The sequence below is a fragment of the Euleptes europaea genome, chromosome 12 (genome assembly GCF_029931775.1).
Source record: "Euleptes europaea isolate rEulEur1 chromosome 12, rEulEur1.hap1, whole genome shotgun sequence".
Lineage (NCBI taxonomy): Eukaryota > Metazoa > Chordata > Lepidosauria > Squamata > Sphaerodactylidae > Euleptes > Euleptes europaea.
The window spans coordinates 22,793,820-22,818,841 of record NC_079323.1 but is presented as its reverse complement, the minus strand read 5'-3'; the positions used below and the strand labels follow the sequence as shown (position 1 = coordinate 22,818,841).

General features: G+C 41.0%; 1 protein-coding gene across 4 annotated transcripts in view; it reads right to left on the bottom strand.

Annotated features, from left to right (window-relative positions):
• Positions 1-826: 826 nt before the first annotated feature.
• CDK8 (cyclin dependent kinase 8) overlaps positions 827-25,022 on the bottom strand; it is a 50,786-nt gene continuing 26,590 nt past the window's right edge. For 2 of the 4 annotated variants that reach the window (XM_056858436.1, XM_056858439.1), the window contains exons 5-13: positions 20,912-20,969; positions 18,402-18,533; positions 16,054-16,197; positions 14,760-14,829; positions 13,187-13,259; positions 12,168-12,265; positions 9,000-9,078; positions 3,634-3,792; positions 827-1,549 (exon numbers count right to left, since the gene is read on the bottom strand). In XM_056858436.1, coding sequence (XP_056714414.1) covers positions 1,424-1,549; positions 3,634-3,792; positions 9,000-9,078; positions 12,168-12,265; positions 13,187-13,259; positions 14,760-14,829; positions 16,054-16,197; positions 18,402-18,533; positions 20,912-20,969 — 939 coding nt within the window. In that variant the 3' untranslated portion in view covers positions 827-1,423. The remainder of the gene's footprint in view (positions 1,550-3,633; positions 3,793-8,999; positions 9,079-12,167; positions 12,266-13,186; positions 13,260-14,759; positions 14,830-16,053; positions 16,198-18,401; positions 18,534-20,911; positions 20,970-25,022) is intronic. The other 2 variants (XM_056858438.1, XM_056858440.1) reach the window with 2 other exon arrangements.

The following is a 25,022-nucleotide window of genomic DNA, read 5'->3' as shown; positions in this document are numbered from 1 at the left end:
AGGTAAGAAGAGGTTAAAGGTAATGTTGCAACTATGATGCAAGAATTGAACAGTTAGCAAAGGTTCTCAAAATAGGTCCTGAATTAGTTTGTCCCAGATGCCCCATCTAACTGAGCTTAGCAGCTTGGCCATATATGCTTCTTCTCAATTAGAACTTTAGTTATCCTTCAATTGTAGGGATGTAACACCAGTGGAATATATACCTTTTGAGGTCAGTGAACAAGAACACAGGCAAAATTCATATGCAGATTTATGAAAAATAATTTTATTACATAACACCTTGTTTTTTAACAATGTTGATTTCTTTAAATTCAGAATACCTGCGTCATTCATGTAAAATAGTTTTTATACAGTACATTGTATGGTATAGTTTTTCCTCAAATCCTAAGGTTCTCCTAACACCTTAATCCTTTGCTTTAATAAGGGTGCCCCCCTAAACAAACGTGCGAACGTATTCAAAAATAATTAACAAAATTTAAAATCCACTACATCAAGCCAGTTCTCAAAAATCATGACAAAAAATATGAATGAATGCCGCACTGTTTGTTTTTGTTTTTTGCAGGGAACGTTGCTCATGCTTTTTAAAATTCCAAAGCATGCTCACAGATCAGTAACACCAACAGGAAAAGATAAAACACTGTCTATGACAATCATTTTAGTTTTGTTTTCTGGACCAAACAGGTTTATCTCAATAACACACTCATTTACTATTGAATAGCAGCTTTAATACCAGTCAAGTCATAGATTTGAGAACAAAATAAACATATATTGAAAATTAATCTTTGGGAGGCTTGAAAATCTGCTGGAAAATGCTCATTTCCTACTGTTTTGCTTTTTTAAAAAAATCTCCTCATAGCAAATTTGTTGGTCATAAAACATTGATCGGTGTGGAAAATGAATCAACCCACAAAAAAGTCACTAAAAATCAATGTATATCAAAATCCTCTCAATTTGGAGCCACAGTTAGTTTTTCGTCTTGTTAACACACACTGTATGCTTCAAATACCAGTTAAGAGATTTTGTGTACTATTGGTCAGATAACGCTGTTAACATCAATAGAATTCACAACAACAAAAATGCTTTTGCCCCTAGCATATTTCACAGCTTCAACTGCTACAGACTGTCACTGAAAACAATGCATTGGTCAGTCTGAACCATGTCAAGTAAACTATGGAAGTAGCATATCCACAACACAAACTGTGCTAGTAACTTTCTTTTCAAGTCTAACTCCTTTAAAGGGGTACAATCTGAGGGAGCCACTACCCCCCAACCTGTGAAAAGTAGTGGAACTTGGCTATCAGACATTGTGAAGATGCGATAGTTACAGTACATTCTTGCAGCCCACGCCAGGTTCCAGGCAGAGACAGCAGCACGGCCAGTCCTGCAGCCTTAGCAACAGTGCATCGACTTATTCAGGTGCAGCTCAGTACCGGTGCGTCTGGTGAGAGTACTGTGGAGGCTGCTGGGAGGTAGTTGAATATCCCATGCTGCTCTGGGGCTGCGATGTGCTTGGTCCGGGATTTGGGTACGCAGCATGGGGATTGGAACGCTGAAAGAGATGTAGGGGAAAAAGAGGGAATCAAGCCTGTCCCTGCAGTTTGAATCCCGCTGCACGTTTGGTGGAAGACTGCGGTGAATTTCTCCTCTCTACTTTGAACCACTGCTACTGGTACTGATCAGGCTCCTTAGGATATGAATGCCACAGGCAGGTGGGGTCATATAAAGGTATGCAAAATGAGCAGTGCAAAAATCTATTCAAAAAGCCTAATACAAATGCCACTGTAACACTGACATACAATAAATGTACTAAATACACAGGATATTCATTGTGTGTTAGTGTTACAGTAGCATTTGTGTTTAGTGTTATTTAGTACATTTATTGTATGTCAGTGTTACAGTGGCATTTGTATTAGGCTTTTTGAATAGATTTTTGCACTGCTCATTTTGCATGCTGCTAGTTTTGTTTCGATATCTGTACAGCATAGGGTATTCTTGAATTTGGTTTTGCCATATATAAGTACCCATCTTGTGTTCTGAACTCTTCTACATCATTAATGGCCATTACTAGATTCAAAGCAATTTCATGGCCGAAGCCATTTCTAAAGCAAATGAAGAGATAGAACACCCTCTTCTGTGGATTATTTAATGTCACTTAAAATTAAAGTCTTAAGAAGCAATTTTTTAAAATTATTGCTTATGCCTAATCTAATGTACTGCTCCTTGCCCTGAGGTATAGTCTAGGTTGGAATGTACGTGAAGCTAAACTCACTCAGGAGACACCAGTAGACAGATCAAGCAGGCAAACCCAAGGAAAGTAAGAACTGTCAACGAAGCTCAATGAAGTTTTTAATGTCAAAAACAAAATGGCATTCTATATTTTAAAATTTTGTTTTTAGAGAGTCCAACAGGTAGGAATTAGTGTTGCCAACTCTGGATAGGGAAACTCATGGAGGTTTGGGGGTGGGGCCCGGGGAGGGAGCTAAGTAGGGGTGTAATGCCCTAGAGTCCACCCTCCAAAGCAGCCATTTTCTCCAGGTGAACACAGATCTCCGATGTCTGGATATCAGTTGTAATTCTAGGAGATCTCCAAGCCCCACCTACAAGTTGGAAACCCTCGCAGGAATACATCTGTGCTTGCACTGAAAGTTCTATTTGCTATCTTGTCTGGAGCACCTAGAGCCACGTGGCGCAGAGTGGTAAGCTGTAGTACTGCAGTCAAAAGCTCTGCTCACAACCTGAGTTCGATCCCATCGGGAGTCCGTTTCAGGTAGCCGGCTCAAGGCTGACTCAGCCTTCCATCCTTCCGAGGTCGGTCAAATGAGTACCCAGCTTGCTGGGGGTAAAGGGAAGATGACTGGGGAAGGCACTGGCAAACCACCCTGTAAACATAGTCTACCTAGTAAACGTCAGGATGTGACGTCACCCCATGGGTCAGGAATGACCCGGTGCTTGCACAGGGGACTACCTTTACCTTTTACCTGTAGCATCTAGTGTCATGTTTTCAAATTCTCTCACCATGAAGACCAGAAATATTTCAACAACACAGAAGGCTCACAGGACAAAATGTTACCCATCTACATTCTAGCAATGAGATTTTTTTCAAGCTCAAGCAGACTGTTCTGAATGGCCTACTCTAAATCCTTCAATGAAAGCTTACATATTCCCTATATTTAATCCCAAATGAATTATGCTACCCACTGTTTTAAGAAAAAAAATTAAAATGTCAAATAAAATGGCAAGACATGCAAGCTACTCACCTACAGGCAAGTACAAATTGCTTCCAGGCAAGCAGCATCTCTCAAGTAATCTAAATGAAGCATACTTTAAAGTTTCTGGTAGTCCTGAAAACAGTGTTATTTAAGTGAATAGTGAGCACCTAAAACTACTGCTGCTTGAGATCTTACAATTTCTGCTTTTAAAGTATACATTCTTTCTTTCCAGTGATGTAGGTTTGCTGGGAAATTGCTCTACACATGGGGTGTTTTTTCAGGTTCATAGAAAAGATCTGTGTTGCCTGTTCATGGCTCTAATCCCTAGATTTAAGTATCCACAGATGTAACCATGTGGAGAAATAGATCTACTGATTTGCAGTATAACATAAAAAAACAAAATGTAAAAGTTGAAAACAGATACCTGATAGTCTGAGGTCATAATAAGTCCACCTGAGGTAGTGGTGGGAGGAACAACTCTCACTTTTTTCAAGGGAGGCCCTTGCGTATGACTGTTGTCTTGGTTCCCTGGGTGACCAGTTCCATTTGTATGGTTATTGCCCTGCTGCTGCTGCTGGTTCTTCTCAATTGGTTGAAGACAAAGTGTAAGGTAATAACTCAGAAGCAATTCACATAAAGCATACATGATGCACAAACCAAAACACTTCAATATCTGTTTTCATAACAAACCTTCAATTATCATCAATGCTTATACATATAATAAAGTCTTATATCCTACACAGATTTACTCCAATCTGTTTAGACCTTACTTTACACATTTAAGATTGCAGTCTTGGCCAAAATCAATAAATATTAAAATGAATCAGAATCATCCTTATTTCCTCTGATACTTCAGACAATCTTGTAAAAAGACAATCTTGGGATTTTTATTGCTTTCCCCAAAGATGGAAAGTCAACTGTAAGGCTAGAAATGATAAGCTAGGACTTACCAGAAAGTTTCATTCTCACTGGTTGAGGAATGAGGGCAGTCTTCCAGATGGAAAGACACCTCCTCTTGCGGTGCAGCAACAAGGGGAGTGACTTCCTTTGAGACTCCAGACTAATGGCAAGCCCCTATATACTTAACCTAAAAACTGAGACAACTGGGGGGAAAATCAGCAGGCTTTTCTTGCGTGAGGAACAAGAGGGGCTGTGGCTCAGTGGTAGAGCATCTGCTTGGCACACAAAAGGTCCCAAGTTCAATCCCCAGCATCTCCAGTTAAAGGGACTAGGCAAGTAGGTGATGTGAAAGACCTCTGCCTGAGACCCTGGAGAGCTGCTGCCGGTTTGAATAGACAATAACTGACTTTGATGGAACGATGGTCTGATTCAGTATAAGGCAGCGTCATGTGTTCAACAGAAAGTAAAGCTCAAACTAAGCTTGCCACTATTTGTACTGGCCATCTATTAGTGGTAGTAGCAGAATTAGTAGTAGTAGTAGTAGTAGTAGTAGAAGAAAACTAACCCTTTGCCCTGTGAAATATAAAGTAGAGATCTATACACAGCAATAATGTCAATATGGAATATACATAGCTCTCTTCTAACAGAGTGCACACACAGATGTGATATATTCTAAGAGAGGAGTTTCGGCGAGAGAGCTTTCAAAACATGTGGCTAAAGACTCAAGAGGGGACTTGGCTACTGTTGGCAGAACTGTATTAAGGTTCCATCAGGGCAATTCTACAAAGGTGCTCAGACCTTTCTCCAAACCTTTTTGAAGGAAATCTAGGATAGATTCCACTGGTAGAGTGTGTTAGGGTCTTTAGGGTGGAATTCATACCACCTGCAGAAGGTCCGCCATGTCTACATTTTATTAGCTGATGATTTCAGAAAGGCAAGAAGAGTATCAGTGGCATTTCTGGAGTAGCTGGAGGAAGCTGGAAAGACTCTAAGGATGGAGGTAAGATGGTAAGATGAAATCTCTGTGACATGAGAGATGCCATAGTTTCTGGGTGGGCCATCTTCGGAGGTCTGCAAAATATGAGTATTTTGGCCACTGAGGCACCGAACACTTCCACCTTGTGGTGTTGTAATTTCCACAGGCCCTTGGGGATTAGGTCAATTGGAGGAAACACACAAAGGAATTCAGTTGGTCATATGCTGTTCAGAGTGTCGATCCCATATGCCTTCTGACAGCACTAGTGGGAGAATGACTTGGTCAGCAGATGGTCCTCTGGGAAGGAAAAGAGACCATCTGCAGACTGTTTAAGTGGCAGCAAATATGATTGAAAGCTGAGTGAAGACACCATTCTGATGGGTTCAGCATGTTAAGACTGCTGTGTATCTTATTATCTGTTTTGGGCCATCTTCTCTACAAAGCATCTCAATCATCTTTTGCTGCTTTGCTGGAGCTGTGGCCTTCAAAGCCACTGATGATCAATGCTACTTTGCCATCACTTCAGCTGAAGCCAACTGATGGACAGGAAAGCAGGGAAGAAAAAAGGTGGGAAAGATGCACACGATAATAAATGTCTTCCAAAACAGACTTAGACATATACGAAGGAACTGCAACTGGAATGATAAGCGAAAAGCAGGAAGAGGAAGAAAAAGCAGAAGCAGAGCTCTCTTTGCACACATGGTGGAGACAGGAATGGAACTGAAGGTTAAGGGCACCATCGGAAGACGAAATTGGGACTGCAAGTACTTCCTGCCTCCAAGATTATGGGAAAGGTGGTCTCAACATTCAGAGAAAGCTGAGAAAAAAGCATTTCTCTGCCTCATTCTCATGTAAAGGGAATGATACTGAGATTGTGTGTGTGTGAAGTTACTGGCACCAAATTCCTCAGAACACTGCTGCTGTTCTTCTCTTTCCTGGCTAGTGGTGAGAAGCACAGCGAAAGGAAAGAGAAAAGGACCCATATGTCTGTTCCTGCTTTTTTATGCCTAATTAAAATTCCTCAGAACGCTGCCGCTCTTGGTTTTTCTCAGCTAAGTGCACAGAGAAGAACAGGGAGCACTGATGGAAATTTTCCCATAAAGTAGCCGGTAGAAACTCCACATATGGGGCTGCTGTAGTGTTACCTCTAGCCACGGCTACTATTACAGTTCTCCCTGGCAATGACGGGGAGGCAAGTGAGCAATGCAGTTTCCCCAAGGTCTGGAAGTGAAGAGGAAAATGTATAAGAATAGCGCTGATGTTTTTCGCTTCAAGCTTCAGCATGATGGGGAAAGATGCCAGACTGCTCTGTCCTAAGAAGAGGGAGAATGGGAGGAAATAACCGCTGCGCTAAATACTCCAGTATGAGGCATGACCAACCTGTGGCCAAACTGTCTGCTTCCCTTTGGGCTGTTTAGCCTGGAAAGAAGGCAATTGAGGTGAGACATGATAGAGGTCTATAAAATTATGCATGGTATGGACAGAGTGGACAGGGAGAAGCTTTTCTCCCTCTCTCATAATACTAGAACACGGGGTCATCTGCTGAAGCTGGAGGGTGAGAAATTCAAAACTGATGAAAGGAAGTATTGCTTCACGCAACGCATAGTTAAATTGTGGAACTCCCTGCCCCAGGATGTGGTGATTGCTGCCCACTTGGAAGGCATTAAGAGGGGAGTGGACATGTTCATGGAGGATAGGGCTATTCATGGCTACTAGTCAAAATGGCTACTAGTCATAATGCATACCTATTCTTTCCAGGATCAGAGGAGAATGTCAAATATATTAGGTGATGTGAAACACAGGCAGGATAGTGCTGCTGCAGTTTTCTTGTTTGTGGGCTTCCTAGAGGCACCTGGTTGGCCACTGTGTGAACAGACTGCTGGACTTGATGGGCCTTGGTCTGATCCAGCATGGCTTTTCTTATGTTCTTGTTGCTGCTCTGTATGACAGCAAGAGGAGCTGCCTCCCCATCATGAAGACTGCCCCACCCCTAGATCACCTAGACTGTATTTCTCTTTATCACCGGTTTCCACTAAACACCTTGGTAATTTTAGCATATTTTATTACGATCGTCATGACAGAGCTGAAGCTGAGTATCGTATTTCAGCATTCAGTAATAAGAGAAAAGATAGACGTGCTGAAAGTTACTTCTTTGCTTACCATCCTCTCTAAAAGTTTCATTTCACTTTCGTTCTTTCCCATTAATACTACATTTTGTGCATTTTCACTGCATACATGTGTCCCCAGAGAAATTAATCCATGTGCAGTCCAACACATCAGGTAAATGTGGCAAAAATAGCACAATTTTTGGATTTATCGTTTGAAAAATATACCCAAATCAGGCTCCAAAGCAAAAGTTTGGTCCTATTTAATGTCAAATCACAGTCATTGGAGATGCCAAATCTATGGGCTATACATATTAATCACTGCTTTTCTATATTTGTTTTATAAAGTGATTTTTTAAAAGTTCAATTTCTTCCAATACTTGATGCCTAGATTATGGATTTCTCCAGTTCTGTGCAAGGCTTTTGTCTGTATATAAATCAAACTTTACTTCAATATTACCCTCTTCTTATCCTGGCATCAAATGGCTTAATAAAACTAGCAAAACCCCAAGAGTACAAAGAAGCACAAGTAGGGGACCCACAAGCACTTGTGGGGGCATCTCATTTAACCCTCCTCCACTATTACCTCCTGCCATAACCTCTCTCCTTTTCCTGCTTCCTTCTCTTCCACCCACCCACCAACTAACCTATCTTTATCTGCCCTTCATCTTACGCTTTCTCTTCTTCCCTCTCCAGGCAGCCTCTGCCTGCAAAAACTATGGCCCAGTTGTGCTATCCTGGCTGCTGGGCCAGGCCCAGCTGTGCAATGGAGAACCTGCAAGGACTTGCAAGGGCCCCTCTTTTGTTGGTATCTGATGAAGGGACCTTTAACCCTTGCAAGCTCATACCCCCACAAACCTTGGTGCTACTGTATTTGAATCTAGCTGTTCATTTCCACCTATATTCCCTTTCCCCATATCATTTCCTCTTTCCCTCCCTGGCAGACTCCATATTCTCAACTTTCCTTCTCTTCTTCCCACCCATCAACCTTCCTTTTACCTTCAGTTATATTTATTATTTACTTCATTTATATCCCATCTTTCTCCACAGTGGGGACCAAAGCAGCTTACATTATTCTCCTCTTCCTTTTTCCCCTTACAACAACCCTGTGATGTAGGCTAGGCTGAAAGTATGTGATTGGTCCATAATCTCCTAGAGCTTCCACAGCAAGATGGGGATTCAAACCTGGGTTTCCCAGACCCTATTCTGAAGCTCTAACTGCTACACCACACTGACTTTCAGAGGGTGGCTGCTGTTGAAAAGTAACAAGCAGCAAGGCCTAGGTGAGTCATGCAAGTAAGGTGGTATCAAGTCACCCAGTGGTTGCTATCAGGCCTGGCTCTGATGAGTCTTTCCTTAAAGGCCAAAACAGCCCTGGAAAGGACCCTGCCCCCTCCCTCTGCCTTTTACTCACAGAAACCAAGCCTTGGAATGCTGTGGTTGCCTAGCAACAGCCACTGAGGGAATCTATTTGTTACAGCTACAGGTGCGCCTTTTATCATTTTGAGGCTGTTAAAGCCCCCAATGTATATTTGTTAGATTTCAGTTTTTTCGGCAAGCCTGGGGCATTGTTCAGGTTTATAGAAATATCTGTCTTGCCGTTCACAGCTCCAATCACCAGATTTAAGTATCCTCATATTTGGCCAACTTTGCTATTAGTATATAGATAAAGAAGTATTCCATCTCTGCAAACAGAAACATTAACACGATCAAAAATACAATCAGTGAGCAATTATAAAGTAGCACACAACATTTAACAAACATTTCCAAACTTACTTTTCCCATCACAGCCTTCAGTTCAATACCTACTTTGTCTCCTTTGTCTTCTGGTTCTTCTTCAGTTAAAAATTCTCGTTTTGGGTATGGGATCTGACAACCTGCAAACACACTGCAAAAAACAAAACAGAAAAATCTAATCATATTTAGCAAATTAAATTAGTTAGAACCCACAAGTTAGTCCCCCTGTTCCTACTAAAAGATGTCCATCTTAGCAGGTGACATAAAAATGTTATAAATACAATAAAACATTAAGTATGGCCTTTACAGCTGTTGGAGCTGTGCTCTGCTATAGCAGACACTTGACATTTTACACTGTGGCTGTAGCCTTCCAAGAGATTATACCTCTACTTTGGGGAGTGATCCGTCTTCTGTATAAGGCAATCACTTTATATTAAGAACTACCTAAACTACTTGTCATTCAGAGTTAGTTATGTACTTTATTTAGGGATGCCAGCCTCCAGGTGGAACCTGGGGATCCCCCAGAATTACAGCTCATCTCCAGACTACAGAGATCAGCTCCCCTGGAAAAAATGGAAGCTCTGGAGTGTGTACTCTATGGCATTGTACCCCACTGAGGTCCTTGTCCTCCCTAGGCTCCATCCCCAAATTTCCAGGTGTTTCCCAACCTGGATCTGGCAACCCTACTTTCCCATCCCCAGCTAATGGCCAAGGGAGACCCTAACCTTATTGTCTAAGTGTAACTTTCAAATCTGTCCTTGCATAGGCCTGTCTTCTGTATGAGGAAGCCAGGTCAAATGCATCCACTCCTAACATTTGCCAGACACCTAAGAGTCATCATATCTTCCTGCTAGAGAAAGGTTTAGTACGTCTTGTCCTATTTCACAGTATTGAAGAGACTGTTCTTTAGAATCCACCTTCTCTTCCTGCCCTTTCCTATAGCATCCCGTGTGATGCAGCGTTCACTACATGAACAGTCTCTATATCCTTCTGGCATAATGTTCCATTTTGAGTCACTCTGCACCATAGGCTACTTTTCAGATAATCTTTTTCTAGGGCTATTGCAAAGTATCTTCAGCATTGAGCTAACAAAAATTATGAAGGATTTAAAAGGGGATTAGGCAGATTCATGGAGGATAGGTCCATCAATGACTACCAGCAACGGTGAGTAAAAGGAACCTCTACATTCAGAGGCAGTAAATCTCTGTAAAACAGTGCTAGGAGGTAACATCAGGGGAATGCCTTGTCCTCTGCATCCTGTTTGCTGAGCCTTCAGGGCAACTGTTTGACCACTGCGTGAAACAAGATGGATCAGATGGACCACTGGTCTGATTCAACAGGGCTTTTCTTATGCTGGCTAAATTCCACAGTGAAGGTAGATTCTAACTAGCACAAGCATTCCCTCTCCCCTACTACAGCCTGTCACATCTGCAACATCTTGCCTACGTAGGAGAAGCAGAACTACCAAAATCTACACATGTGCCCTTCTCCATGGGTCCAAATGTCTGGTTGGGATCCAAACCTCAGTCTTTTGCCAATGAATCAGAGAGAGGCTTTGATTCCTAATATGAGAATAATTATTATGGAGCTCTTAATAGTCAAGTATGCTATTATCAGATTTATATCCTACATTTAGGTCTGTTCTAAAAGTTAAAGGTCCTCTGTGCAAGCACTGGGTCATTCCTGACCCATGGGGTGACGTCACATCCCGACGTTTCCTAGGCAGCTTTGTTTGCGGGATGGTTTGCCAGTGCCTTCCCCAGTCATCTTCCCTTTACCCCCAGCAAGCTGGGTACTCATTTTACCGACCTCGGAAGGATGGAAGGCTGAGTCAACCTTGAGCCAGCTACCTGAAACCAACTTCTGTTGGGATTGAACTCAGGTCGTGAGCAGAGCTTTTGACTGCAGTACTGCAGCTTAACACTCTGTGCCACGGAAACCAGTTGTTTTAGTAAACAAATACCTACTATACAAGCTAACTATCTTTTAGGATATATGTAACTTAAGCAAGCACCGCACTATACCTTCTAAACTAGGAAGAACAATTTCTTTTGACTGTAAACCTTCTTGCACCTGTTCAATGAAAATTTAATAGTTCTGATCTAGAAGGATTCCAATAGGCTTGATGTACCCCCATGTTAACGTTTTTGCCCTTTTAGTTAAAGTGTTAAGAAAGATGCTTGCAAGCATATCTTCACAGCCGTAAAATTTGCAGTAGGCTATTTCTACCCACAATACAAAATTCCAGGTTTGAGCAATTCCTGCATAGCCTCTTTTACAGACAGTCATCACGACTGCCTTGCACACAATCTTACCAGTGACCTCTGAAGCCACTGACTGCTTATTAGTTTTGTAACAAGATGAAATGCTGACTTAGGATTTAAAGAGAAAAATGCTTCTGCTAGAGCAATTTAAACAAGACTAAGTTAGCCATTTGATGATTGACGATAAAGACTGAAATGGCTTTAAATCCTCACGATTACAGATGGGAGCAACCGACCTCCCCTGTCCCACCTGTTGTTTGCTGACAGTAAAGAAAGGCTTTTAAAACCAAGTGTTGTTTTTTTTGCAAGCCCTAAAGCATGAAATATTGGCACGTATCCTCAAAGTAAAAGCCATTTCTCCACTGTAATCAAGAAGCAAATTGGGTGTACTAGTCAAATCAGTACTCAAATACATTGCCAGCTTGCTGGGTAAAGGTCACAAAAAGGTTATGCATGAGTCACTTAATTTTAAGTCTTGCCTAAATTAATTAGGGATTAAAAAATCACTGTTCCTAGTGGTACAAATAATTTTTACTTTTTAAAAAACAATATGATCACGCTCCAGTTTAGACTATGGTTTTGCCCTCAGAAGGCAGACACTTGTGCTTCTGTCCACCTGCCGAATTTACAAAGAAAAATAAACTAATTAGATAAGCGTCATCTGGTATTTGAGGGGAGAGAACTGGACTCTGCAGGCAGTTTGCTGTTGTCGGTGAAGATCTGTAGCACGCATAATCAACCTGTCAGTGAATAACAGGATTAGTGCTATGAATAACAGGATGAAAGACACGTAGAACAAGAGATTAATGAGAACATTGCTTGAAAACAGCAAATGGTAAAGCTTCTTATAAATGGTAAGCATATGTATTTTACTGCTTCAATTTCTTTCGCTGTTATTCTCAGCTGCCACAACTCTATCCCATACTATTCCATATTTTTAAAAACATGGGTGGTAACTAATAAACTAGCCACTTACTCAGATGTTGGAAGTGGATCTTCTAAGAAATAAGGATCCTGCATAGCCTGTTCTGAGGTAATTCTTTTTATTGGGTCCATAGTAAGCAATTTCTGTAGCTGAACAAATTTAAACATAAAACATTTAGTGTTATGAAATTAACCACAAAAATACTTTTTGCATTACACTAAAGAAGATTAATGTTTGTGGCCTTCCTAGAGGCACCTGGTTGGCCACTGTGTGAAAAGGCTGCTGGACTTGATGGGCCTTGGTCTGATCCAGCAGGGCCTTTCTTATGTTGAATGAAAAGCCCTGCCTCACAATTTCCACTGTCTGAAAAGCTTGGTGGGTGCCGGGGCTCCCATGGGCGGGCACCACATCGGGGAACCCTGGTGTAGATCTGGATTCTGAGCACCTGACAACTATATGGTCAGGGACTTTCAAATTACTTTCTCTGGAAATGTAATATTGCTACAAAAAATTATGAAACAAGTTTATTTTCCCCAACAAAGGTGCACACTTTAGCAATACTGTTTTGGTGCACTGAATAAGGAAGCTGGATGAATGTCAAATATTTCCACTGAATAAAAAAAGAATGTAGACACAAAACCTAGACTTTATAGCATTAAATATGATGCAACAGATACTAAATACATAAAACCGCACGCTTGCTCAATAAATGCATCTATGTACAGGTATTTATTCACTTATTTAGAACATTCATTAGCCTCCTTGCAGAATTCAAGACGGATTACAATATAAAGAAAACTATGATTATAAAAACAAATAAAACTCCGCAATTTAAAATCTCCAATTAGGACTGCCAATAAATAAAAACTAAATTAGTCAAATGCAGACGTAGATAAAATGGTCTTCAGCTGCCTCCTGAAGATCGAAAGTGAGGAAGCCAGGGACAACTCCCGGGAAACGCTATTCCATAACCATGCATATAACGAATGGAAATGTAAGTATCTCCAATTAATACTTTTGCAAACAGTAAGAATTTCTCAGCATACAGCATAATACTAACAAAAGCTTACCAAGTGGAATGCTTTGCTATCCGGCTTAACTTTATGTTTTTCCATATATTTGATAAGGCTGCAGTTGGTATACCTGAAAAAAAAGTTACAGCAAACTGAACAGAAAGTGTATTTATGTCGAGTAGTATAAAACCTACAGCCCTCTTTTCCCCAATTGCTTTATTACTCTAAACCAGTGGTTCCCAAAGTGGGCAGTATCACCCCCTGGGGGGCGGGGGGATTACCTAGGGGGGCACTAAGAGGCAAGGGGGCAGCAAGGAGGCACTAGAGGTAGGCCCCTTCAACTGTATTGCTGGGATAGGGTAGGGGGCGCTGGGCTGCAGTTTGTGGAATCAAGGGGGCGGCGGCCCGAAAAGTTTGGGAACCACTGCTCTAAACTGTCTGGTTCATGTAAGATTCAAAATGTAGCTAGTACTGTGAGGCAGTAGCCAGGGGCTACCCACATATGTTATGTATGCCACATGGATTTTATTTATTTATTTCATTTGTACCCTGCCTTTCTTCCCGAAGGGACCCAAGGCAGCTTACATCCTCCTCTCCTCCATTTTATCCTCATAAAAACCCTGTGAGGTACGTTGGGCAGACAGAGTGTGACTGGCCCAAATTCTCCCAGCGAGCTTCCATGGCATGAACGGCTTCCCATGACCGGAGATCTGGCACACAATCAAGGGGGGGGGGGAGGAAACCTGAAAAACCATTAGCCATCAACAATTTCGTGCACCTCCTCTACATATTACACCCACATTTTTGGTAGGTAGGATTCTGACGATCCATTTAAAAAAATGTTAAAGTTAATCTTTTGAATTTAGCACCTAGGAGTCAAATTCCCGTTAGCAAAGCCACAGGAATTTGATGCGTTGCATACTACATTTCAAAAATTTCCAGACAAACAAAGTGGCTGTCATGATTTCTTAGGCAGCTTCACTAAGCACACTGCAGAAAAATCTAAACATTTGGGGTGGGCTTAGTAGACAACAATTATTTGTGGTAATCACATGCCATTCCTACCCCTTTCCTTCCAGAGAGAGACAGAGAAGAGGAGGAGGAGGAGGAGAAGAAGAGTTGGTTTTTATATGCTGACTTTCTCTATCACTTAAGGAAGAATCAAACGGGCTTACAATCACCTTCCCTTCCCCTCCCCACAACAGACACCCTGTGAGGTAGGTGGGGCTGAGAGAGCTCTAAGAGCTGTGACTAGCCCAAGGTCATCAGCTGGCTTCATGCATAGGAGTGGGGAAACCAACCTGGTTCACCAGATTAGTCCGTCGCTCATGTGGAGGAGTGGGGAATCAAGCCCAGTTCTCCAGATTACAGCTCACCGCTCCAAACCACCGCTCTTAACCACTATACCACGCTGGGTCTCAGAGAGAAGGAAGAGACCTGTTCACTTTCCACAGGGCTTTCAGGGAAGCAATACAAGACTCTTGTTGCTTCTGTCTTAAAGCCTAGTGTAAAGTGACACACCTCTCCCTTTCCAAGTTCCTGGAATTCAAGCAGAACAGGAATCGTCATGCAGGAGTCCTGCATAAGGGCAAATGAAGTATGTGGGCTACTGAACCCGTGCAGGACTTACGTGTTTCTTCTAAAGTCTTTCATTAACGTCGAATGTTCAGGCATCTTTTTAATATCTTCCCAATCTTTATCTATGAAGTGATAATTTATTAGTTATGTGGCTTGCTTACTTTACAGAGAAAATAGAAGACAATCACTTGCACGTTCAGAATGGTTATCTTAGCTCCATTGCTTAACTTCGCTTCTTTCTTGTTCATCTGATTAAACTGTCAGAGCGGAGAAAGTCTTCCTCTCTCATTTCATCCACAATACCTGACTCCAAATGTGGAATATGGGTTTATTATTCATTCATAAAATGTTTTTTTTGAGGGTTGCTTGCCAATTCTTAAAAAAAAACAACCACAGCAATCACATGCCCCTAGCAAATTGGTACAGTAGTTCTATAGCAGTTACACAGTATTATTAAAAAGCTGTATGCGGAAAATATACACGTTCAGATTATGATGCTTTACTTATTTTGAGGCAAGAACTTATATTCAGTCAAGAAGTCTAAACAGAAATATCACTTAACTGCTAACTTTCATTGCAGGCTGGGGTGATACCACCTGCATTGCTAGTGAAACACTTGGAAAAATATTATTTTCCACTCGCTGCTGTGACTCCTTTCTACACCCTAAAGAGGACTCCAATGAACACTGTGGCATAAAGTATGGATGTCTGCCACCTTAACATTTTCAAACATAAAAACAGCATTAAGGCATGGATATTTTAAAGATCTTTTTTCCCCTATTCACCTATGATAGAAAAATGTTTAATGTATGTACCAGTACTGAACAATTTACAATATGAAGCTATGTTCCATAGCCTTTCCTTTCCTTTTATCCCTTAGAAGCTCCTTGATCCATTGATTTTGAGCAGCATATATCTAATATTTGAGGGATATAAGGACTGAAACAAATCTTGCCATTCACAATGTAGCCTTGGGATCCCTTTCACTTAGCAAAAAAAGACATTATGTCAGACACAGAGGCATTAGATTTATATGTTAAAAGGGGAGAGATATAATGTGATAGAAGTTCCTCATAAAAGCGGCATTCCAAGAGGGCATGAGCTAATGAATTGATAGAGCCAGAAGAGCAAGGACAGGTCCTGTCTGGATATGGTATATTCAAAATTCTGCCCTGCATAACCATAGAGGGATTATGTTCTATAGCAGCATTACATTGTTTCAAACAGAGCTTTTACAGTGCATTAAAGATATTTTTAATAGTTTTATTGTTCTGACAATTAATTTGACAAAATCGCCCCCAACAAGTCTATCCTGGTAGCAACAAGAGAAGAAATAGAATATATACCTGCAGGAAATCCCATTACATTGAATATTCTGTCCAGTTGGTCATGATGATACGGATTACTAGTTTTTATGTCTTCTTGTCGGCAGTGGAATATTGGTTCTGACGTTAGTAGTTCTGCAAATATACACCCTATAGCCCAAATATCTTTACAAAAAGGAAGGGGAAAATCATATATTTTTCTAAAAGGAAAAAGGATGGTTTTAGAAATAGCAGCATAGTTATCATATGGCCTCATCAGCAATCAAATCTGCTTTTATATGATTTGGAAAAAGCTTTACATTCTCATCCTTACTGTGTTGTATTTTGAAATTGGCCCTTCAGTCTCAGACATACAACATATCACAATGCCAGACATCAATATATGATTTAATACTTTATTTCTTTGGATGAAGCAAACAAGAAACACTATTAAAACTTTTAACCTGCGACCAAATTTCATCTAATGCTGTTTTCTCCCTTCCACTTTTCTTTTCAAAATTTAAGCACGAGCCACCATGCGCTCAAAACTGGCTCCACTAGGGCAACTTAGGCGCTATTCTAAAAATGCAGCTCTGGATGAAGAGCAACTGAGCATTTAGCTCCCATCTGTTGTCTCTACTATAAATTGCTCATGCCTTGATGCACAACATTCTGTGTTTCCTTGCCCCCCTATTCCTACCAGCAACAACCAACAATACAGAGTGTCGACAGGAAAATGGAGATAATTAAGATGTCAAGATACAGGTAAATTTTACTAGCTGTTAAAGAAGCGACAGCTTAACGCACAACAGCAAAAGAACCCACTTTGGGGAGCAGCTATGCATTTAGTGTCATATTTTGTTTGGTTCTTGTTTCAAAGTAACTTTCAAGTATGCCTTCACAAACTGGAGTGCAAACAAACATTCTAAGACAAATAATCTATAAAATGGAAGCATTTCAAAGCTTAGCTTTTATATATGCTAAGGTACAACCATGGCTTCACCAAATGTATTCCATGGGAACCTTTTGTGGAGCCACTAAGAAAATTATCCATGCTACACCATTTTACATCCAAGTCCTCCTGGCCCAAAGGTCCTCAAAGATTGATGTTAAGATATCAGAGGACTGTATGCGTTTGCTCACAGGACACAGTCCAGGGAAGCCCTCAGGTCAGGAGGGGAGGGGCAAGGAGCCATGCAATCCTTAACTGGCTGCTTGAGCATACTTCCTAAACAAACAGAATCTAAAGCATGAGTGTCTAAGGAAGCTAGGGCACCACGGTGCTTGCGAGCGAGGTTCATGGTGCCTATTTACTCCTCCAGCAAACTCTTCCCCAAAGCTAGTCCAAACCTTCCTCTTCCTCACTGAAGGAGGTTGTGCCGCTACAGAACCCAAGAGGAATCACTTTTGTGTTTGCAGGAAGCACCTCATTCAGAAACAGCGGCCTCCAATGTGGGAAGATGGTTGACTTGCATCCTCCCAACATTTACTAATTGGCCCTAGCACTCCATGGAAGCCATTTTGCAAATGACCCCCATGGTAGCTATTTGAGGTGGTGTTTATTCTCTGATCTCAGAATTCCAAAAGTGCCTACAAGCTCAACAAGACTGGGAATCCCCTGCACAAACTCTCTAAGCCAAACAGGGAGCTAATATATATATATATATATTTTATTTATAGCCCACCTTCTCACCAAGACTGCAGGTGGGTTACATGGTATAAATATGTCGCAGTTAGAGTAACTAAGAAAGGGGAGGTCTGGGTTCAAATGCTCACTCACCTATGAAGCTACTCTAAGTCAGTCAATTTCTTGCAGCTTAACGTACCAACCAGGTTGTCGTAAGGATAAAATGAAGTTGGAAAGAATAAGATACAGTGCCTTAAGCTCCTTCAAAGAAGAGCAGGAGAAAAGTAAATGACAGAGATAACCATCTCACTCTTCCTTCATCCCTGGCACTGCTAAATCACATGAACTGGGAGACAACAAAGGCAAGGTTTTCTACTTTGATGTCTATAGGAACGGGAAGCGTCAAGATCAGTCAGACAAGTTATAAGGAATCGCAAGGCTTTCTTACTCTGAAATCTCAAGAGTCTCCATGAACTAGGCCTTGGGCTAGCTCAGGGACAGCTTAACTCCCCAGTCTTAAGAGTCAGTCTTTGAACAGCACTATTCTATTAAAATTTGCCAAAATTGAGAAATGGACTAAATTTGTGATAATTTTTAATGGAGTATCAGATTGTTGAAAAAGTGTTGCTACGGCTCTCAGATACAAACAGTGGATTTTTTTGGTTTTTCACATGTGCATCGCTTCAGATACAACCAGAATATAAATATGCTGTTTTGACAGATCACAAATAATCTGTTGCACCAGTAACATGAGATTACTTACCAATAGCTTTGGTATAATGTCTTGCTCCAAGCAGCAACTCTGGAGCTCGATACCAGAATGTCACAACTACTGGATCCAGATCGGCTAAAGGCTTCAAAGGTGAATTAAATAGCCGGGCAAAGCCCATGTCAGCTGCAAAAGGATGAAGGGGGAAAAGCACTTTACATTTTAGCATACAGCCTGTTTACTATGAACTCAGTCAGCTCAAACTCACACACACTCTGGCAGAAGTCCTTTTCAGTCTCTCTTAAGCAAGCGTTAACAAAAGCTTTAAAAATATTATCGAATGAAGAATCGTAAGTCATAGCTAACAGAGGATCCTCCGATGTTCTGAATCAAAGCTCATCCAGTCCTCAGAAAGCTGTGAAACCCGGACTAGTAGGGGAGAATCCAACCCAATGGAAAATGCTGCAAAGATTTTTTAAAAAAATATAAAGAGAGGGTAGGTGACATACTAACTTGACCAAAAAATTTCAAATTATTAGACACCCCAGGTGACTAGGCACCTTGTACATTTCATCTCTGCTAATAGAAGAAGCTTAGAGAGGCTGGACAGATGTACCAATTGTAGCTGGGTTTCCTTCAAGCCTAAACGGGAAGTACTGCCATTTTGGGGGCATTTTTCTCATTTCAGTAGTTTTCATTCACTTGTAGTTTTCATTCATACTAAACTCAGAGTGCATTCACATCCACGCTCTCAAGCAGCAGATTACTACAGCAGTATGTGTGTGTGTATATATATATTCATTCTGTACCTTCCAATTGAGTTATGATGCAGACTGTACAGAAGGGAAATATTTTACTTCTGGTTTTAATGCTGCTGTGAATTGTTCCTGTTTGAGAGCACAGATCAAAATGCATTCCTGCTTGCAAATTCCTTTAGACACGAGAATTTGATGTGGGCAAAACCAGAAATAAACCATCTCTAAGGATATAAAGCTTATTTGATCATCGAGCAATACTTTCACCAGAGGAGAGACGTCTTTAACTTACCCTGTAAACTGAAAACATTTCTTTCTATACACAGGCCTATTTAAAACTGTATTATTTTCATTTTAAGAGTTGGAAAACAATCTGCAAGTTTCTCTATTAAAAAGCAAGACAAGAATTTAGTTGCTGGTGGGGCGGGGGGAAACAAGCAGACCCATCTTTTATGGCTCTACTGAGGAAGAGTGCAGTGTTTATATTTAAACACCTGCGCTTAAAAATGCAGGTCTAATACTTCGGATGGGAGTGGGGTGGTCCAAATAAGAGGAGTCTTCTGCTTTAATCAGTCTGTTGGAAGTCAGTCTTCCCACTGACAATGGATGACTCGCAGAGAACGGGAGGAAGGGCTCTTTCATACCCGTCAAGAAAGTGTAACCAATATGGGGAGCAAACAAATTTTTCAGAATGCCCCAAAGACGGCCATCGCTTGCAGAAAGACTGGGTGGTCAATTTCTAGTTAACAATGGATAAGTTGTAGCACAAGCAACACCACCACAGTTAACACTAAATGTGTGTTTAAACACTGACCTCCCCTTCACTGTCTAAATTTTGCCGACGAGAGGATGACAAGCTGCCAGTGTTAGTACCGCTGTGTTTGTTTACAAAAACCTGAAGGAGTCTATAGAGTGCTCAGCACTACTTTAATTCTGTTCCTTCTGAACCAAATGGTGAATCGCTCATTGACTTCAGTTGGAAACAGCCGAAAGCCAGCAATAAGCACAAAAATTGGCTCCCTGGTTAGAAGATTAAGGACCAACAGTCTCATACAACCAAAAAACATGTAACCATGGAATAGTATGCAAGTTACAAAAAACAAATCATCTCAAAGTAGGAGTCAGAGGGAAGGGAAAAGGGGGAAAAAACCTTTAAATATTCAATATGGATTTTGGGTTATATTAGGTTTATACAGGATGCATATTGGGTATCTCTATGGTGCAACTCACTTATGTCCTTAAGATACCAAAGTGCATCAGTGAGATGCTGGGTTACACTACAAGGAGGATTTTACTATCAAGAAGGATTTTACTATCAGACTAAAGTTTAATTACTTTTTATAGAGTTTTTAAATAATAGAATGTCTGTATTACAAGACGTTCTCACAGCCAAAATTTGTCCCAATACTTGTAACTCCTCATCTTGTTTTAAGATATAAGGTTTTGTACATTTTTCTCAATTAACGCTTGTGGGCTTCTTCCTTTGCCTCCTCTACTTGACGAACCAGCCTACTGTCTCAACAATACTTCACCCAGTCCTCACTAAAACCATGTTTTATTACTCAGCGTCTTCAGTGAAATAATATTTTCAGCGAAACAGAAGGAATTTTTTTAGGACTTTCCTTGTTCTCTATCCCTCCGAAACTGTTTGACGTTGTCCACCATTAATGGATTTTACCTCTCCATTTGATTAGGTTTTCGTCTGCGATCCAGAAAGCATTAACAGTACTTATTGACCTGTACAACTAAACCTTTTAGAACATTCTGTCTTAAATGCTACACTGGGACTTATCAAAGATATAAACATACCAATTTTTACTCTTCCTCGCTCAGGACCTTCACCCATAACTAAAATATTAGCAGGTTTCTGTGGAAAAAAAAATAAATATACAATACATATACCAAGATAAACCTAAACATTTGTGCCTGAAATTAGCAGATTTTTCCCCCAATTTTAAATTAGAAATGCAGTGGAGTATCATATAGATAGTGCCTGTTAATTAGTTTGTTACAAGGCTACACAAGGAGCAAATTTATTCTCAGCCAATTTGGAGCTACTTTCTCTTACAGAGCTTCCTTTCAGTAACTCCCCTATCTCAGCTAAGCGTCAGAGTTCACTCAGGAAAACTGTTGTTTCTCCCTGCCTCTTTAACATCCAAAATTAGCCAAGGACTGAACATCTTTTCCCCATTTTGCATAATCCTCCAAGACTAAGTGAACTAATCACTGTATGATAATTCAATAAGTAAAGCCAGAGATTCTGAAACCATGAAAGCAAATTGTAGTCTTAAAATTTAGCCAATTGGCCCTCTTGAACACAAGCCTTTCAGATGCCTCCCCCCTTTGCAGATAACATTATTTTCTGAATTGTCAACCCTCAGCAGGATGTTAAAGGCTTGCTATTAAGGCTTTTAAAAAAATATCCAGTTTGTGGCACTGTTTTTCTTTCTCGACATGTTAATATTTAGAAGTTTTTATTTATGACAAAAAAGTTTAGACAATTTTGAAAGAGTTGGAATATCCCAATACTAATATGTGTGCTATCTTAGGTTATATAAAGTGACTTTCACTGTAGCAGTCTAAACAGAGTGATATATTCAGCTCTTAGCCCCTCCCCTCAAATTTCAAGAATAATTACTACTGTTCTTTTAAGGAAATCTGGCATCAACAACTCAGAGCTTGAAGCTTTGAAGTAGGCTATCATTTAAATATGCATAAAGGCTATTTTTTTCGCCCTATCGCTATTGTCACAACTGTGAAAGTGCTATGTGACCACATATTTATGAACTTTAAGACAGCATAAAATATGTTAGATAAAAGTAGCTTAAGAAGGCTTTAGATGGATGAAAAATACCTTTGATATGGACAGCTGTAACCTGCCGTCATTACAAGGGCAGCATAAATGTGTGAAGGATTAGTGAAGAACAGATTTGAAAAGGGATATGCATGACTCTGGACGGGTTTAAAGATGGCCGAAATGCAGACTCATTGAAATACATGCTCTCTTAGCTAAGGGAACCTAGAACTACTATATGGCACTGTTAGGCAACCTGGCTAGTAGCAGAAGTACAACAGATATCTAATAAAAATCAGCCAAAAAGGTGGTTCCAACATTACAAATATTGTGCAAGGAAAGAAGCATTTTACAGAACGCTGGAATGCCAACATAAACGGGCTGGGTGCCATACAAAAAATTACTAAGTAAAGGGGGTTCATTATAAGGGGGTTGGAAGAGTCTCATCATCTGTAACCCCCTTCCATTTCTTCTCCCTGTTCTTTCAAGAACAGAGAAGCGAAGTCTACTGAGGGGATGGATCACGAAGAGAAGCCGTGCTAGTCTGTCTGTAGTGGCAGAAAAGAGCAAGAGTCCAGTAGCACCTTAAAGACTAACACAATTTCTGGCAGGTATCTGAAGAAGTGAGCTGTGGCTCACGAAAGCTCATACCCTGCCAGAAACTTTGTTAGTCTTGAAGGTGCTACTGGACTCTTGCTCTTTTCAACTAAGGGGATGGTTAGCCATCCTGGTCTGCTCACCTGCACTGCTGCCATTCCCCCCCCCCATCACCTCTGCTCTGCTGCCATGACACTGAACACAATTCTGCTTCTCCCTTTTAGTGGAGAAGAGTGCCCGAGGCAAATGGCAAAGTGCCAGGCTGCCCCTGTCTCCCTTTCCTTCCTCTTGAATCCCACTAAATCACTGGAGTTCTCAGCCTAATGACACACTTGCATATACTGCAGATTTTTTTTTTAAAAAGGAGCATGACAAAGACCAGCCCTAACTTTTACAACATGGCATAACTGTATACCGTCAGGAATTAAGCAATCTAACCATGGCTATGACATATCAGCGCACTAAGAATGTTCAGATCATTTTGACTGAACTTCATAACATTTGGAGTGGCTGCATTTTACCACACATCCATATGCCCCCAGAGCGAAACAAACATGTATTCCTCACACATGTAACATGGTCCTCTGTGTGTGAAGTAGCTCTCTATAAAGATTTAAATCTGACTCTGAAGGAGTGGGGTTCAATAAACTACTGGATGAAGGAGGACAGTGGAGAGGGGCAGTGGCTCAGTGGTAGAGCATCTTCTTGGCATGCAGAAGGTCCCAGGTTCAATGCCTGACATCTCATTAAAGGGACTAGGCAAGTAGGTGATGTGGAAGACCTGAGACCCTGGAGAGCTGCTGCCGGTCTGAGTAGACAATACTGACCTTGATGGATGAAGGATCTGTTTCAGTATAAGGCAGCGTCATGACAGGGTAACTACGGGACTGGCTATTTTTCTTCCTATTAGCCAGGCCAAACACCTTTCTGATATCCAGTTTGCAAGCTTGATGCTAGAACACGGGTACAGCTATGCATAAGCTGTTCATACTTTCCACTTAGGTCCATATATTTCAGCTATAAATCTTAAAATGGTTACATGTCAAGAGGCTGTACAGGAAGTCCAATCACATTCATTAGAACACTCTTCTAGAGAAAAGGTATTTCATGTGTTAGAAAGCAGAAGTTAAGGAAATGTTATTGAGATATCAATGTTAAACAAGTTACTACTTGCTGCCCTAAAAGCCTATAGATAAGGCAAATTATAAACGTAAAAACCAATCTCAAAGCAAGTGTTTTTAGGAGTTTCCACTGCCAGAATCACAAGGGGAATAAGACCACCTGCAGAGGGGAGATCAGGGGCTAAGAATTTCACAGGAGGCTCTATATGCCCATGGCCTATTGATAGTCCCAACATAATACGGTGTGAGGAACATGCCCCAGATGAGGCTACCTCATCAGCAAGACACAACAGAGAAGGGCTTCTTGCTGAGGAGGGTGAAAGGTTATAAGCTCTGGATACAGTTAGTGTAAGAGGCACTGTAATTGCAGAAAATAACTGTGTGATGTTGCAGTGTGCTTTGACAATGTCAGGCTGCCATGGCACAGCGGCTCTTACAAATTCCTATTTTGTGCAATCATACTTTAGCTCTCACTACTCATTGGGTATGACTTTTGAGAACAGGAAAAAAAAATCTTACGATTGAGAGACACTCTACAGGCTTGACAAAGAGAAAGTCAAATGCACATCTTTACTTTTTTTTTACAGGTACAAAGACATGGAAATGCTGCATGTTCTCGCTCTTCCCTAACCACTTTCAGACACTTTTATTTATTCTTTTGAATTTTTGTTTTAAAATACAGTTTTAGAGAGTAGCTGTGTTGGTCTGTGGTAGAACAGTTGGATTCTAGTCCAGTAGCACCTGAGAGACCAATAAGATTTTCGGGGTAGGAGCATTCGATAGTGAAAGATCCCTTCATCAGATCCTAGTCAGAATGGAGATCTGAGTCCTTATATCCCAGTCAGAAGGTGGGAGAGATGTTGCAAAGAAGAAACTTAGGATGCAGAGGTACAATCCACTCCAACTCATACCTGAGAAAGGGAGCTTTGATTCTAAAGCTTATACCCCAAAAATCTTGTTGGTCTCTAAGGCGCTACTGGACTCAAATCTAGCTATTAAAAAAATACAATATAGGACTTACTAGAGTTATCACAATCTCTCACCTGCTAGTATTCCAATCAGAATATTAATGATCAGATGACTAGAGCAACTTCCCTATGAGGAGCGGTTAAAACGCTTAGGGCGGTTTAGCTTGGAAAGAAGGCGGTTAAGGAGAGACATGATGGAGGGCTGTAAAATTATGCATGGCATGGAGAGAGTGAACACCTCTCTCATAATACTAGAACATGGGGTCATCTGCTGAAGCTGGAGGGTGAGAGATTAAAAACAGATAAAAGGAAGCATTTCTTCACACAACACATAGTTAAATTGAGGGACTCCCTGCCACAGGATGTGGTGATGGCTGCCAACTTGGAAGGCTTTAAGAGGGGAGTAGACATGTTCATGGAGGAGAGGGCTATTCGTGGCT